Consider the following 14,198-nt stretch of genomic DNA (forward strand, 5'->3'; position numbering starts at 1 on the left):
AAAGACAAAGAAGATAAAAGTAAGGGTGGATAGCATGACACAGTCAAAGGGACTTCCCACCTATTTTTTTTTTTTTAAGTGCTGCTCCCTTCCGCCAATGAGCTGTGCAGCTGCCTGCTGTGGTTTCCTGCCTGCCCCCTCCACATCCTTGCCTATATAAACCCTGACTCTCCCTCTCCTCCACACTTCTTCCCTGAGTCTGAATCCTCAACGTCAGTCGCAGGACAAACAGACACAATGGTGAGTAACTGCTCGGCCGGTGACGTAGCCTTGAGACTGCATTCACCCTCTTAACTTCATCCTCCCCTGGTCTCTGCTTCTCAGCATTAGATGGATTACACAAGTAGGTCTGTGTTAGACACACAAGGCCTCTTGCTGTGGAGTTGAAGGTTACTGAGAGAAAAGCAGTTTTATCCTTTCAGATGACTGTGGTTGTTTGAGCTGAATTTAGGGAATCAAACTCAACAGTCTGGGTCAGACCACAGACACTTTAAGAGTTTGACTGCTCGGACACATTTATACTTGTTTGATATATTAAAGATAATTGTAAAACAAGAAAAATGTAACCCAAGAGAAAAAGTAAGGGGGATTGCAATTGTGTGTTTGTGAGGAATTAAGGAGTTTTTGTGGCTGCCAGGGAGTGACCGGGGTAATCGTGGCAGTAGGGGGATGGATAGGAAGGAGAGAAAATAGGAGTGGTCTGGCCAATGCAGTATGAGTTACTTGGCAGCCATTTTGCAGCTGTTAGGAGTTTTTGTTTGAGAGAGAGGAGGAGACGGAGGAGGGGGAGGAGGAGGAGGAGGAGAGAGAGAGAGAGAGAGAGAGAGAGAGAGAGAGAGAGAGAGAGAGAGAGAGAGAGAGAGAGAGAGAGAGAGAGAGAGCATTTTGCAGCTGTTAGGAGTTTTGGGTTTGAGAGAGAGGAGAAGATGGAGGAGGAGGAGGAGGAGGAGGAGGAGGAGGAGGAGAGAGAGAGAGAGAGAGAGAGAGAGAGAGAGAGAGAGAGAGAGAGAGATATCCCTGACAGTTATAGATCTATGCAGCTGGACAGGATCGGGGAGGAGAGAGGCACAAAAGGGAGGAGTGAGGACAGGGAGGACATACAGGATGGAGAAGTGGGGGAAGGTTTTCTTGAGTCATTGACATGCTGTCATATACACATACTGACTTACTTTATATGTTCCATATATACATGTATGTATATAAACCGTAACCCTACAAATACAACCAAAGCTGCATTTCATCTGTGTAGCTATGTGTCTTACTGTAACTCTAATGCTGCCGTGCCTGTGTAGGCTTTAACAAACATACAGACAATGATGAGCAGTCAAAGTGTCTTTGTCAACTGAGAGGCTTCCTCGGTGGAGAGAGGTCTGGGAGCAGACAAAAGACTGTTATAAGACATGAAGTTCAAACAATGAACAGTGACACCATTGTTTATAGGGGAATATAAACGATGCTCTATGTTTTGGTGCACTATGTATAAGTTTTCATTTGTGGATCTACTTTTCAATCCTGATAAAGTTATAAGTTATCACTGTTGGAGACAGGCAGTACTCCTACTGCACATACGTACAGTAACACTTTTACATCTGGATAGGAAAAGTATGTTTAATAACAACCTTCATCCCCCTTCTTTCCATCAGCGTGAGTGTATTTCTATGCATGTCGGCCAAGCCGGGGCCCAGATGGGAAATGCATGTTGGGAGTTGTACTGCCTTGAACATGGGATCCAGCCTGATGGACAGATGCCCTCTGACAAGACTATTGGAGGAGGAGATGACTCCTTCAACACCTTCTTCAGTGAAACGGGAGCAGGAAAGCACGTTCCTAGAGCGATCTTTGTCGACCTGGAACCAACTGTCATTGGTCAGTATTATCCACATCATTGTTTGTTTGATTTAAACTTGTCCACATGAAATTTACTTGGATAATTGAATTTTAGTCATTTTTATGGTAAAACATGTTACAGATGTTATTTTCCCTTATATTTAACTACACTATCTGAGCAAATGTTATTTAAGTGCATTCTTCACATAGGGACATTATTTCTTACTCTCATCTTTAATTGTCCTTTTTACAGATGAGGTGCGTACAGGAACCTACCGTCAACTGTTCCACCCTGAGCAGCTGATTACAGGAAAGGAGGACGCTGCCAATAACTATGCTCGAGGGCATTACACCATCGGCAAGGAGATCATTGACCTGGTTCTGGACCGGACTCGTAAACTGGTGAATGCTTTGAGACATTAGTTTTTGCATTTAATGAGATTTTAACCTTTCCACGAAGGATTATAATAGATAAGATAGTCAGAGTGATGAATTGTCAATTTCTGATTTTATACAGTAGTATTGATGATGTAGCCCTCATGCAATTTTAATATATCAAAGTGAATTTTCATTTCAGGCTGATCAGTGCACTGGTCTGCAAGGATTTCTAATCTTCCACAGCTTTGGAGGAGGCACTGGCTCAGGTTTCACCTCCCTTCTGATGGAGAGACTCTCTGTTGACTTTGGCAAAAAGTCTAAGCTTGAGTTTGCCGTCTACCCAGCCCCCCAGATTTCCACTGCAGTGGTGGAGCCTTACAACTCCATCTTGACCACTCACACCACCCTGGAGCACTCCGACTGTGCCTTCATGGTGGACAACGAGGCCATCTACGACATCTGCCGCAGGAACCTTGACATCGAGAGGCCGTCCTACACCAACCTCAACCGGCTCATCGGCCAGATTGTGTCTTCAATCACAGCCTCACTTCGTTTTGACGGAGCCCTGAATGTTGACCTGACAGAGTTCCAGACCAACTTGGTGCCATACCCTCGTATCCACTTCCCCCTGGCCACCTACGCCCCCGTCATCTCCGCTGAGAAAGCTTACCATGAGCAGCTGTCAGTCGCCGACATCACCAACGCCTGCTTTGAGCCAGCCAATCAGATGGTGAAGTGTGATCCCCGTCATGGTAAATACATGGCCTGCTGTCTGCTGTATCGTGGTGATGTGGTGCCCAAAGACGTCAACTCTGCCATCGCAGCCATCAAGACCAAACGCACCATCCAGTTTGTGGACTGGTGCCCCACAGGCTTCAAGGTTGGCATCAACTATCAGCCTCCAACTGCGGTTCCTGGTGGAGACCTGGCCAAGGTGCAGAGGGCTGTGTGCATGCTGAGCAACACCACCGCCATCGCCGAGGCCTGGGCCCGTCTCGACCACAAGTTTGACCTCATGTACGCCAAGAGGGCCTTTGTCCACTGGTATGTTGGGGAGGGAATGGAAGAGGGGGAGTTCTCAGAGGCCAGAGAAGACATGGCTGCCCTGGAGAAGGATTATGAAGAGGTGGGCACTGACAGCTTGGGAGACGAGGATGAAGAAGGAGAGGAGTACTAAAGAGCCAAACATTATCACGCATTCCAAAAGTTAGCATGAATGTAACACATTCCCAACAACTTCCTGATAACGTGTGGTTTTGAAATGTCAGTAATATCAATAAAAAGCTTTCCCGAACCTTTTCAATGGTGATCATTCTTGAACTCTTTCAGCATTTACAAAGACTTGTAGACAATACAATTATTAGTACTCCACAAATAAATACTTAAATTAATTGGTTGGATTTCATGATTCGATTCATGTGCACCTCCCATTTATTATAAGGGACATTACAATGTATCTGCCTGTGCACATTTCCTGCCCTGTTGATAATGATGCCAAAGTGCACAATGGGCTGGGCCGACTTTCTTCCTGCTGTAGCTATACCCCACCACCAGATGGTAATAATGTGACCACATAGTATATTTCCAGGTTTGACACCAGTGAAGGGTCCAAATAACTATGACTGTACATCATGAGCTCATCATGTGACCCTGACCAGTGAATCCCCTGATGACTCATGGTCAACTAACATGTCTCTGGTAAAAATGTAAGACTTGCTCTCAGTGACAAGTTTAATGGGTCAATGGGGTCATGTCCAAGTGCATTATTTCCTTTTAAAAATAGTTGTATCCATTCTTGACATGTATTGCTTTATTTTATAAAATCTATTTATTTAGACACAATTGTAGTACATTTAGATAATAATATTTTGGGCTTCTCTAACCCCCCAAATGTCAGTTGGCGAAACTGCGTGAACCTATTTAAGAGGTAACTTCAATGAAAATGAATTGAAATGAAATCCTCATTTTCAGTGAGATATTTTTAAAATCCCATTGGAAAGAAAAATTCCAAAGTAATTTAAGCGGAAAACGTGTTTAATTACATTGTTCTGGACTCAAAATATGTGTTATATCTATATTGAAAAGACAAGTTTTTCAAAATATCTTTTTGCGAAGCTTTATTTGTCATCGACCCCAAAACATTTGGCCATTCAATTCAGTTCAGTTCAAATGTATTTATCCGTTAACAACTTTCATTTTGAATGTGAAACCAAGAAGCCACTGAATCGTTATTATTTATATATCTCACAGCAACAGCCGGACAGCTGGGGGGGGGGGACTTGTGACGTCACCAGACATGTTCCAGAAAGTGGCTCTATTCCCCTCCCGGCGGATGGTGAGTAGGACGTGCAGCTGTTGAAGAGCTGGACGCGGAGGGGGGGTTAACAGGGCGGAGCGGTCCGGTCGGCTACACCCGGCGGGGGCACCGTGGGGGGGGGGCTGGGGTGAGGCCGCAGAGACTCACAGCGGCTCCGGACTGGTGTCAGGGCGGAGACGAGAAAGGAGGAGTGTGTGTTGTGTGTGTGCGCGCGTGTGTGTGCGCGTGTGTGTATACGGCTCGTCACGGAGGACAGACGCGGGGAGTGAATCCCAGAGGAGCCGCTCACTCACCGTCCCTCCAACCCAGCTGGACCCGCGGCTACACTCCCTCGCTGCTAACACACGGTACGTCCACAGCAGCTCCGCCAACAGCACGACACGGCGCGTACAGCCGCCACCGCCGCGAACTTCACCTTCATTAGGAACAGTCACAGCAAGAGAACAGCCATGTTGCCTTCAACGTGAGTACAGCCAGCACCTGTCCCTTCCCCGCCCTGTGGATGGAGCCGCTAGGTTCGCGTAGGCCCACTGACAGGACCGAGGCAGTTGTCAGATTCCGTGAAGCCAGAAATAACGTGGTAATAACGGGTGTATGAGAGCACGTCTGGTCCACGGGGCAGCACGGGGAGGGACGATTAGTTTAACTGCAGTTTGGAAACACCCTTCAACTCCCCGAACCTGTGGCTGCCCACTGGGGAGACTGGTGGGAGGTTGCCAGCATGGTGATGGGAGATGCTGTCATCAAGGGTGCTTGGTACTTTCACTTTCACAAAGTGTCGTCTGTCTCTCTATTCTTCTGTCTGTCTGTCTGTCTGTCTATTTAAGTATCTATCTGTCTGTCTGTCTGTCTATCTGTCTGTCCTTGATATATTCATCTATGAGTGCTCATCTGTTGCTGATTTACTGTGTAGGATAAAGATAGTCAATCAATATTTAATTCATCTTGTATCAAATGAACAGGAAACATCTCATCCAATAAGAAATCCATTTGTCTCATAATATATTATCAAAATAGCTATTACCATACTCTACATCATGCCTTCATCCTTCTTACCATCCAAGGACAGTGCAGCATTTAGAAACACAAGATAATCAAAGTGAAACCAAATGTTAAAATCCATTCAAAGGTACATCCATCAATTCATGTTATGTAAATAAACAAAATTCCAAAGTAAACTCAGGTTATAATAAGATACAGAGCCAGAGACACCTTACAGTACATCATATATAAACACAAGAATAGGTAAAGTATTATCAAACATTAAAATCAATTCAGAGGCACAGACACCTGACAATACGTCGAAGGTAAATACAAGAATAGTTCAAAATAAAGCTTCTAATCAGATTTAGAGGCAAAGACAGGAACAAATTAAGTAAAAGGTTAAAACCAAATAAGAGAGGGCTGGACATAATAGGAAGAGGTGTTGTTGTGAATCTTTTGTTTTCAGGGTCTCAGATAAATCACCAGTAAACCTCTGTGTCAATTCATTTGTTAAAAATTAACATTTGAAAGTTAAGATCAATCCGTACATGTGAGACTTGGATTCCAGTATTGATTCCAGCCTAAATCAGTATGTCAGTCAACAGTTCTTTACCTCTAGCTTTCAGGATGCAGGATGACTCATGATGACTCTTACAAAAAAAAACGCTTGAGAATAAAATTGAGTCAAGTTTACTCAGCAAGTTTTACATAAAAGAAGTAATTAGCAAACAGAGCAGTTCTTGTCTAGTCAAGTTAAGGCAGCAGAAGACACTCACCCAGATGCAAATGTATCCAGGCTCACAGGTGTTTTCAGGTTATCTGCCAGCTCTTTGCTCGGGGTTGGGTGAGTACGCTGAGAAGTGCAGGATGTCATTTAACGAGATTTAAGAAAAGTTGTCCTAATCTAACAAATGCAGCAAAGCCAACGGTGACGGAGTTGTCAATCTGACGGGGTTTTGCCAGTGCACGGCTACAGACAGAAACTGGCATCCTTAACAGAATATGTATGTAACATCAGAGCTGGTTCAATGTGTTACTCGAAAGGAAACTGTTTTATATTTTGATTTCAGAGAGGGCTGAGGAGTGACAGGAGGCAACATGGTGGATTACTATAATGTCCTGGGAGTGTCCAAAACAGCCTCTCCGGACGACATCAAGAAGGCGTGAGTATACTGAGAGTGGCTGAAGGATGCCCATGGAATCATTGTCACATACAAGAAAACAATATTTCATTTGGATAGACAATATAAAGAAAGCATGACCCAACATTAACAATACAACCCAAAAATTATTCTGAGAATAAATTTGCAGTGTAACTTTTAAGCCTTTTAAAATTGTGGCTTCTTCAAAAGCAGCGGTTTCTTAGTTCCATGTCTGTAGCTGTTAGGAACTGAAGGTAACATTTTAAAAAAGTCTTGTTTTAAAACATGAAAGTATTTGCAAAAAAGGACACAATGTCAGAAATACACCACCTCAGTATATATTGTAACTAAACCAGTTTATAACCATAATTAGAGGTTTGAGAACCACCAATCTATATTTGTCATAAATATAGATTGGTAAATGGAAATGGAATGGTGTCATGTTTCGTGCATATCATTGTATTTGTTTACTTGGATATGAGTGTGTAGCTATGTCTCTGTTTGTGTTGACTGTAGGTACAGGAAACAGGCTCTGAAATGGCATCCTGACAAAAATCCCGACAACAAGGAGGAAGCAGAGAAGAAGTTCAAAGAAGTTGCTGAGGCCTATGAAGTCCTGTCTGACAGTAAGTGTGTGTGTGTGTGTGTGTGTGTGTGTGAGTGTGTGTGTGTGTGAGAGAGAGAGTCACAATTCTGTGATGTTGGCTGAGCGGTTGATCTGTATTGATGCAGTGAGTAATAAATCTAAGCCTTAAAGTAAATATATAACATGTTAGTTAATTTAATGCGTGTGTCGGGTGTTTGTATTTGTATTAATTGATAGGGTTTTGATTCTATCATTAAACTGGACTTCTTTCCTTTGTCACAGAGAGTAAACGAGCTGAGTATGACGGATTTGGAAACAACAGAATGGGACACACAGGTAAACAAAAACCTGTTGTTGTGGTTCTGCGATATTGTTGCATCCATTATCGTAATAGTTTCTTACAACCCAAAGACACATGAAGGCAAAAAACTTATAAAAGCTAAATTTGAGGACTGATAGTTTGTTTGCTCTTTGTTTTTCTCATTCTACTTTTTTCTGCTCTTATCCTTCTCTTTCCTCTCCTCACTATTCCCTCATCTTACTCCTCAATCCAATCTTCTCCCTCTACTCTTTCTCTTCCTTCTTCATCCGCCTGACAACTTCATCTCTCAGGTCCCTCCAGCTCGGACTTTTCGTCAGATTTCCCATTCACCCACACATTCCGTAGCCCAGATGAGGTATTCCGAGAATTCTTTGCTGGCCAGGATCCTTTTGCCTTTTTTGGTAAGTCATGCACAATATACAGGCCTCTATTAGCACTTAGTCTTTCCAGGCTTGATGTCTTAAATTCTATTCATTCTACTCAATTTAATTTCTTACTGTTTACAGTAGGTGGGGTGATATATTGTCTGAAAATGAAAATGAAAATAATTATTTTCTCATGCAGATTACAATATATTTGACATTTGTATATTTATTACAAAATAATATAACGTAATGGAACAGGCAACTTTGCTATTAACTGATGCTTCGTGTCTGAATGGTCAGAGTGGAAGGGTTACATTAAGTAGTTAGAAGAGATTGTAAGCAAATTACAGTTTGCAGTTGCAAGCTACTTTTTTCCTTTTCATGTGTTAAAAGATCCGAAATTAAAGCTGTAAACTAAATATTTAAACTGAATTTGTGCAACAACAGGACAACTGTTAATCCTACTTTGAAAATCAGCATTCTCGAATCACCTGTCGTTCAATAATAATTAAAGTTTCTCGAAAGAGAATATATCCCACTGCTTGACTAAAGTTTCAATAAAAAAAAAAAAAGCTGAAATATTACATGTTCAGTAACAGACAAGTTTCTCTCATTCAGATGACTTCTCATCGTTTGGAGGCTCATCCTCTCGTCTCGGCCCCAGTCGATTCTTCTCTTTCCCTTCAACCAAAGGTAAACATACTTTCAGTACTGACAGTCAAATGAATCAGTGTCTTCCCTTGTTTCTCTTTGCTGATCCTCTGTCCTTCTCCAGTTGACTTCACCTCGTTCTCCTCTTCGTTGGGGGGCATGGATGGGATGGACAGCATGGGTGGAGGGATGAGCAACTTCAGATCAGTCTCTACCTCCACTCGCATCATAAATGGAAAGAGCACCACTACCAAGAAGTATGTAATGTCTTTCCTATGAACACCAATATTGTACTTTTAAGACAAACTGTTGAACTTGCCATTTTTATACATATTTTCCAGCACTTTTATAACATTTTTAATAAATTATATTGATTTAACAAAAATTTTATAAATTAATTTTATTCGACCGACTGTTCTATATTTATGAACTACAGACATCAGGAGTTAGGGTTGTCTACAAACCTATACTGGTAATAAACATTGTAGGTGGCTTTTACAGGATGGAATATGTGTTTATGGTTGATAAGAGCAAGTGCTAGACACCATGACACACACACACACAAAAGAAAGATGGAGGTATTTCACTACCACCGTGTATCTGTGTATTTGTCTTCCTTACAGGATAAAGGAAAATGGGCAGGAGAGAGTAGAAATTGAGGAGGATGGGGTGTTAAAGAGTGTCCTAATTAATGGTAAGACCACATATTCTGACATTAGTGATTGGGAAATTAGAGGACAAATAGAAATTACACTTATATTTGTGTGAAGCAAATTCATTTGTGTGTCTGGTTTCATTTGTAGAACACCCATATCAAAGCTTTCAAATACAGGAACTATATTATTAGTAGAAAGTGGTATTACTAGTAAGTAGCAGAGATTTAAGATATTGGTAATGATGTTAAATTTGTGGTATGATGGCAGCACTTCATTATGTAACCCCTCTTAGTTGTATATTTCTGTATGTGTGTGCATATTATGCTACATCAGCACACCTCATACACACCTGTATTGTTGTGTGTGTTGTTCCCAGGCCTGAAAGATGAAATGGCTCTTGCTTTAGAGCTAAGCCGACGACAGGGAAAGTCCCATCCCTCCCCTCAGAAGGCAAAACTCCCGAGCAGATCGCCTGCCAAGTCCGACAGACCCTGTCCCAGCCGTCAGCCGGAGGCCACACATCGGTCATTCAGCTCCGCCCCTTTCTACAATTTAGCAGGGACTGTGGGAGCTACCGAGGCTGACGAAGACCTGCAGATGGCTTTGGCATACAGCCTGTCAGAATTGGAAGCAAAGCAGAGAGCAGCTCCTTCTGACTTCATATCAGGTGCTGGGGGCGGGGGTGGAGTTTTTAAGACAAAAAAGGTACATGTGTCCAGTAATATAAAGGTTGTGACAAAGGAGAAAGATGAAGATGGGCAGGTTAAAGTAGGCACAGTGTTTGAAGATAGATGGGAAAGGGAGGGAAAGGAAACCAGGGAACCAGTATCCTCTCCTGAGTCCCCCTCAACTGCCGAAACTACGCCGCTCAGCCAGTGCAGTGAAGAAGCCCATGAACCTGCCCCAAAAAATAGTGACGGCAATGTGAAAAAGAAAAAAAAGTGTGGCTGTATTGTGTGCTAAAACAGTGTATATGTGTTTGGGATTCTTTACACTTATCTCAGTGTTGCGCCTGCAGCCAAACTCTACTATAATGTGATTGGCAGAATCTAAATTCAAGGCAGTGGCTGATGACCTCTAGTCACCTCTGAAGGAGACGATGTGAGTCAGCTCTGACAGGGCCTGTTGTTTACTGCTGTTTCTTTTTCTTTTGTTAATATTCAACCCAGACAATTCCATATAGTGTGCCAAAACAAAGCAACGGTTTAATAGTTTGTTAAGCAACACAGAGGATTGTTCCTGAAATACGTCAATTAGCCAATTATTTACATATTGCCAACAGAAATGAGTGGGAATAAGAGGGTTTGGGTTATGATTTACTCATTCAGACACTTTGGCAAAGGAATGTATCAGAACTGAGGCACTCCCAACTGATTGAAATTGAAAGTAGGCTACGTAACTTTCTCTGGTGATTGTCAGCCTTCAACTGATCTTTATCTGACCATAAAACACTTCTCCCAGTGTTAGATCCAATGTTATGACATCTAAGGACATATATTTGTGGTTTTTATGCACCAAAAATCTTCTTTACCAAGCTGTAGTAGCCTACCCATGTAGCATGGTAAAATTCATAGGTAGATTCAAATTGCCATGGTCAGTCAGTCAGCTTAAAGTCAGAGATAAATTCAGACTTGAGTGCTCTGGCTAGATTTGATGAGGAGTTATCCAAACCCCTGGATCATCTGCTAGTGCCAACGTGGTCCATGTATCCTTTTCTGACTCCAGTTCTGACTCCAGGTGCTGGTTATCACCAGCGACATAAAATGTTGGACAAAAGGGGAAAATTTCACGAGCAAGCTGAAAGTAATGCTCATGAAAAGTTGCATTAAAAAGATTAAAAAGTTAAATAATCTTTAGAAAAACACTAAGAGTTTAATAGAGATGTAATATTATATATAGAAGATGTTAACTCCTGAAGGCTAATTTTGAGGCATAGTTTCCGAATTTTCTCCATGGAATCTGTGTTTTCATACTTTCACAGTATTTGTACAGGACCTATATTCTGCTTTATAATCAAAATAGACATGAAGAAATGTCACCTTTTACAATATGGTACATTTTAGGTGACGCACAAACTCACACACTTTGCCAAATTCAAATAAACCTTAACAGGTAGCCCAGCTTTTATATTTTTTGTATAGTTAGAAAAAATAGTGAGGAGCTCTTGAAACATTATATTTGAGTATGATATCATCACTACATATGGTCAGATTGTAGTTTGCAGCCCTTTATGAAGGCATAGCACAATGTGGAATGTGTACGGCATTATGACTGAATTCATGAAAAATCATGAAAAAAACCTAATATTTATATCTCTTTGGTGCCTTTAATCATTTGAACTACTTGTTCTCTATCGTGTCAAGACTATCTCTCCACGAGTGGTGCTTCTAAAGCCCACTGTGGCTAATCAGTGCGTGGCCACCACAGATGATGTGTCTTAAAGAGTAATAATCGTCAGCTGCCCCTGTCGGGGTCAGTCCCCATACATATGGAATATGTAGGCTGGAGTGATCGTCTCTCCACTCAGAGAACCTGGGCTACCAACGTAACCATCTGTTAACAATGCTTAGATTATCACTGCAAACGTTGCCAGAAAATGAAAATGTATTTTAAGCCAAGTAAATGCACTTCACTCAACAAAGTGCATGTTGTTTTGTATCTGTAGATTCAAGACAATATTTCCTCCCACAGACGAACATGGCAAAACTCTGCATCAGTGTTTTGGGGTGTTCTGAGGAAGAAATGTGGATGAAGAGTAATGAAATGTAACGGTTAAAGATGTGCACAAGTAAAAAAAATAGCTTGATCAACAAAATACTTCTAGTCTAATGTCTAGGATTAAGTGCTCCTTAGAAAAATACTAAAACTCTATCTGCTCCAGTTGAGCTGTGTAAATTATAGTCTGCCGTCCTCCAGGACAACTCCTAAACCTTCCTTCCACACAAACTGATTTGTGATGATGACATTTGTGGCTTTTACCTGAGATAGGAACGCATTACTGGTAAATCCACCAAAATGACAGACCTGGATTTAGTGGCACCTAATGGTGAGGTTGCATATGAGGTTACAACCTACTTACACCTGCTCCCCTGTATATTATCAAAGAGAACCTAATGACCTTTAGGAAACATAAAACCATTAAAGGCCCTCTCTGGAGCCGGTGTTTGGTCTGTCTGCTCTGAGCTACTGTAGAAATATAGCAGTGCAACATGGCGGACTCTGTGCAAGAGGATTTGCTGCCTGTGTAGAAATCAAGGGCTCATTCTAAAAAACCTAATCATGAATATACTGTTCCATTTCAATTGATAAACCCGGTACTGTTTTTTCAAATGAATGAACATTGTGAACAGTGTTTTGTTTAGAACTGCTTTAGCTGTAGCTACTGCTCAGTTGGGTTATCGCCTGACTTCTTCTTCTTTGTGCTGGAACTCAACATCCAAGTATTACTGTAAATGAACTCCAGAGCTGTGTGCGTGTGCGTGTGTGTGTGTGTGTTTTTGTTGTGTTGTGTGGCAGTCTTATATTTTTCACGAGTGCCTGCATGGGTTTTTGCTTTCACTTTTAAGGATGAATTTATCGTCCATGACAAAACTTAAACACAGCTGTGAGATTACGTCATCGGTTTTAACGAATTCAGATTATTCGGACTAATCTGTGAATCTGTGTATCCTTGCCTTATGATGACATGTGGAGAGGGAAATAGGAAGAGGCACAAGGCAAATGGGCTTTCTTATATAGAAATATATTAAACTGTAATCTTTGTGCTACATTGAAGTTTTTATTGTTGTTATTTTTATTTTCCAATTGTTAAAAAGAGAAATTACAAATAAAGATTCAGCCAAAAGTTGGGATATTTGATTTTTTTCAAAATATGAAAGTAACAGTCACACTTTTTTCACTACTTTACACAGAATTCACGCTTTACACCAGCGACTAATGAATAACACAAAATGACAAAACATTTACTGTATAATAACGAGCTGATTCCCCTGGTTCTCTGGACCTCCATAACACAGTATACATAAATGAGCCATTTCAAATGAATACATATGACAGAACATATTAATTATGCTTACATTAAATATCACTAATCTAAACCAATGTGTCTATCATTTGCCCACTTAAGCCCTGTCCATGTATGTGGCATAATCACAAACCTGCCCGTTTCTCATCTGAAGCCATTTGTTCTCCTCTCCCTGGATTTCCAAGCTTCAATATCTTGTAAAATCTAAACAGGACTTTAGCAAAAATTAGTGTTTTTGTCTAACACTTCCTACTTCCTGTTTCAGATTCAGACTTCGAGGCTTTCACAAGCTAACCTGATTGGCTCGTGCTGCTCTGTGCCCTAACACAGGTAAAGAACCAGTGTGAAACTGTAGCATCCTGAAAGTTGTTCATATTCCCCCACATCTCTGTTTCACCTGATTCAGTAAGATGATTTTTACATCACTGATGAAGTGTAACATGTCCATGTGCATCTGTTCTTACAGGTCAAAGGTCAGTTCCCCCGTGATGCACTTCTCCCTCTCAGCCCACCATGGCTTCTACCTGCTGAATGACACTTAAAAAAAAGATGAACATTTTTATTTATATGTTAATAATGCTTGTGTGAGTGCGTGTCAGTGTGTGTGGAGCAAACGACTGGAAACTTAGCATTTTGAAGTTTAAGGAATATTCTAACATTTACAGTTTATTATCTTGGAACTACAACTCGTGTTTTCATGAAAAAATTAACTATTATAATAATAAAGATAATGAACTTATTTCAGAAAAATAAGACAAACTTCTTCTTTTTTCTCAAGTGAATGCATTATGCTTCTTTAGGTATGAAATGACTACTGTAAAAACAATTGTCTCTGCTTGACAAATAAACCATTTCCTGCTTATTGAACCAAATCAGTCTGTGGTAGTTTATCTTCATTAAACTTCACGGTTAATATTAAATTGAGAATAAAATTCCACAGAAGAAA

General features: G+C 41.2%; 2 protein-coding genes across 4 annotated transcripts; both read left to right on the forward strand.

The window, feature by feature from the left end:
• The first annotated feature begins 98 nt into the window (after nucleotides 1-98).
• Nucleotides 99-3,503, forward strand: LOC118119772 (tubulin alpha chain). Its single transcript, XM_035174043.2, has 4 exons — nucleotides 99-240; nucleotides 1,644-1,866; nucleotides 2,081-2,229; nucleotides 2,405-3,503. The coding sequence occupies exons 1-4, from the start codon at nucleotides 238-240 to the stop codon at nucleotides 3,380-3,382; spliced, it is 1,353 nt and encodes a 450-aa protein (XP_035029934.1). The 5' UTR covers nucleotides 99-237; the 3' UTR covers nucleotides 3,383-3,503.
• A 1,119-nt stretch (nucleotides 3,504-4,622) lies between these two features.
• Nucleotides 4,623-14,124, forward strand: dnajb2 (DnaJ heat shock protein family (Hsp40) member B2). Of its 3 annotated transcripts, XM_035174050.2 has the most exons (11): nucleotides 4,626-4,869; nucleotides 6,577-6,669; nucleotides 7,165-7,274; nucleotides 7,517-7,570; nucleotides 7,847-7,957; nucleotides 8,540-8,614; nucleotides 8,697-8,829; nucleotides 9,196-9,266; nucleotides 9,605-9,895; nucleotides 13,518-13,582; nucleotides 13,719-14,124. In XM_035174050.2, the coding sequence occupies exons 2-10, from the start codon at nucleotides 6,605-6,607 to the stop codon at nucleotides 13,544-13,546; spliced, it is 939 nt and encodes a 312-aa protein (XP_035029941.1). In that variant the 5' UTR covers nucleotides 4,626-4,869; nucleotides 6,577-6,604; the 3' UTR covers nucleotides 13,547-13,582; nucleotides 13,719-14,124. The 3 variants fall into 3 exon arrangements, with proteins under 3 accessions (XP_035029940.1, XP_035029939.1, XP_035029941.1); XM_035174049.2 differs by lacking the exons at nucleotides 13,518-13,582; nucleotides 13,719-14,124 and having other exon boundaries at nucleotides 4,623-4,985; nucleotides 9,605-13,072; XM_035174048.2 differs by lacking the exons at nucleotides 13,518-13,582; nucleotides 13,719-14,124 and having other exon boundaries at nucleotides 4,624-4,869; nucleotides 9,605-13,072.
• The last annotated feature ends 74 nt before the right edge of the window (nucleotides 14,125-14,198 follow it).

This window comes from Hippoglossus stenolepis, chromosome 13, assembly GCF_022539355.2.
Source record: "Hippoglossus stenolepis isolate QCI-W04-F060 chromosome 13, HSTE1.2, whole genome shotgun sequence".
Taxonomy (NCBI): Eukaryota; Metazoa; Chordata; class Actinopteri; order Pleuronectiformes; family Pleuronectidae; genus Hippoglossus; species Hippoglossus stenolepis.

What these genes read in the sequence shown, in the direction of transcription:
- LOC118119772 (XM_035174043.2), top strand. An exon ending in CCTGGAACCAACTGTCATTG is followed by an intron (nt 1,867 to 2,080) that starts GTCAGTATTATC and finishes TCCTTTTTACAG; the next exon opens with ATGAGGTGCGTACAGGAACC. An exon ending in TGGACCGGACTCGTAAACTG is followed by an intron (nt 2,230 to 2,404) that starts GTGAATGCTTTG and finishes TTTTCATTTCAG; the next exon opens with GCTGATCAGTGCACTGGTCT.
- dnajb2 (XM_035174049.2), top strand. Translation starts at nt 6,605, where the DNA reads ATGGTGGATTACTATAATGTCCTGGGAGTGTCCAAAACAGCCTCTCCG. An exon ending in CTATGAAGTCCTGTCTGACA is followed by an intron (nt 7,275 to 7,516) that starts GTAAGTGTGTGT and finishes CCTTTGTCACAG; the next exon opens with AGAGTAAACGAGCTGAGTAT. An exon ending in CTCTTTCCCTTCAACCAAAG is followed by an intron (nt 8,615 to 8,696) that starts GTAAACATACTT and finishes GTCCTTCTCCAG; the next exon opens with TTGACTTCACCTCGTTCTCC.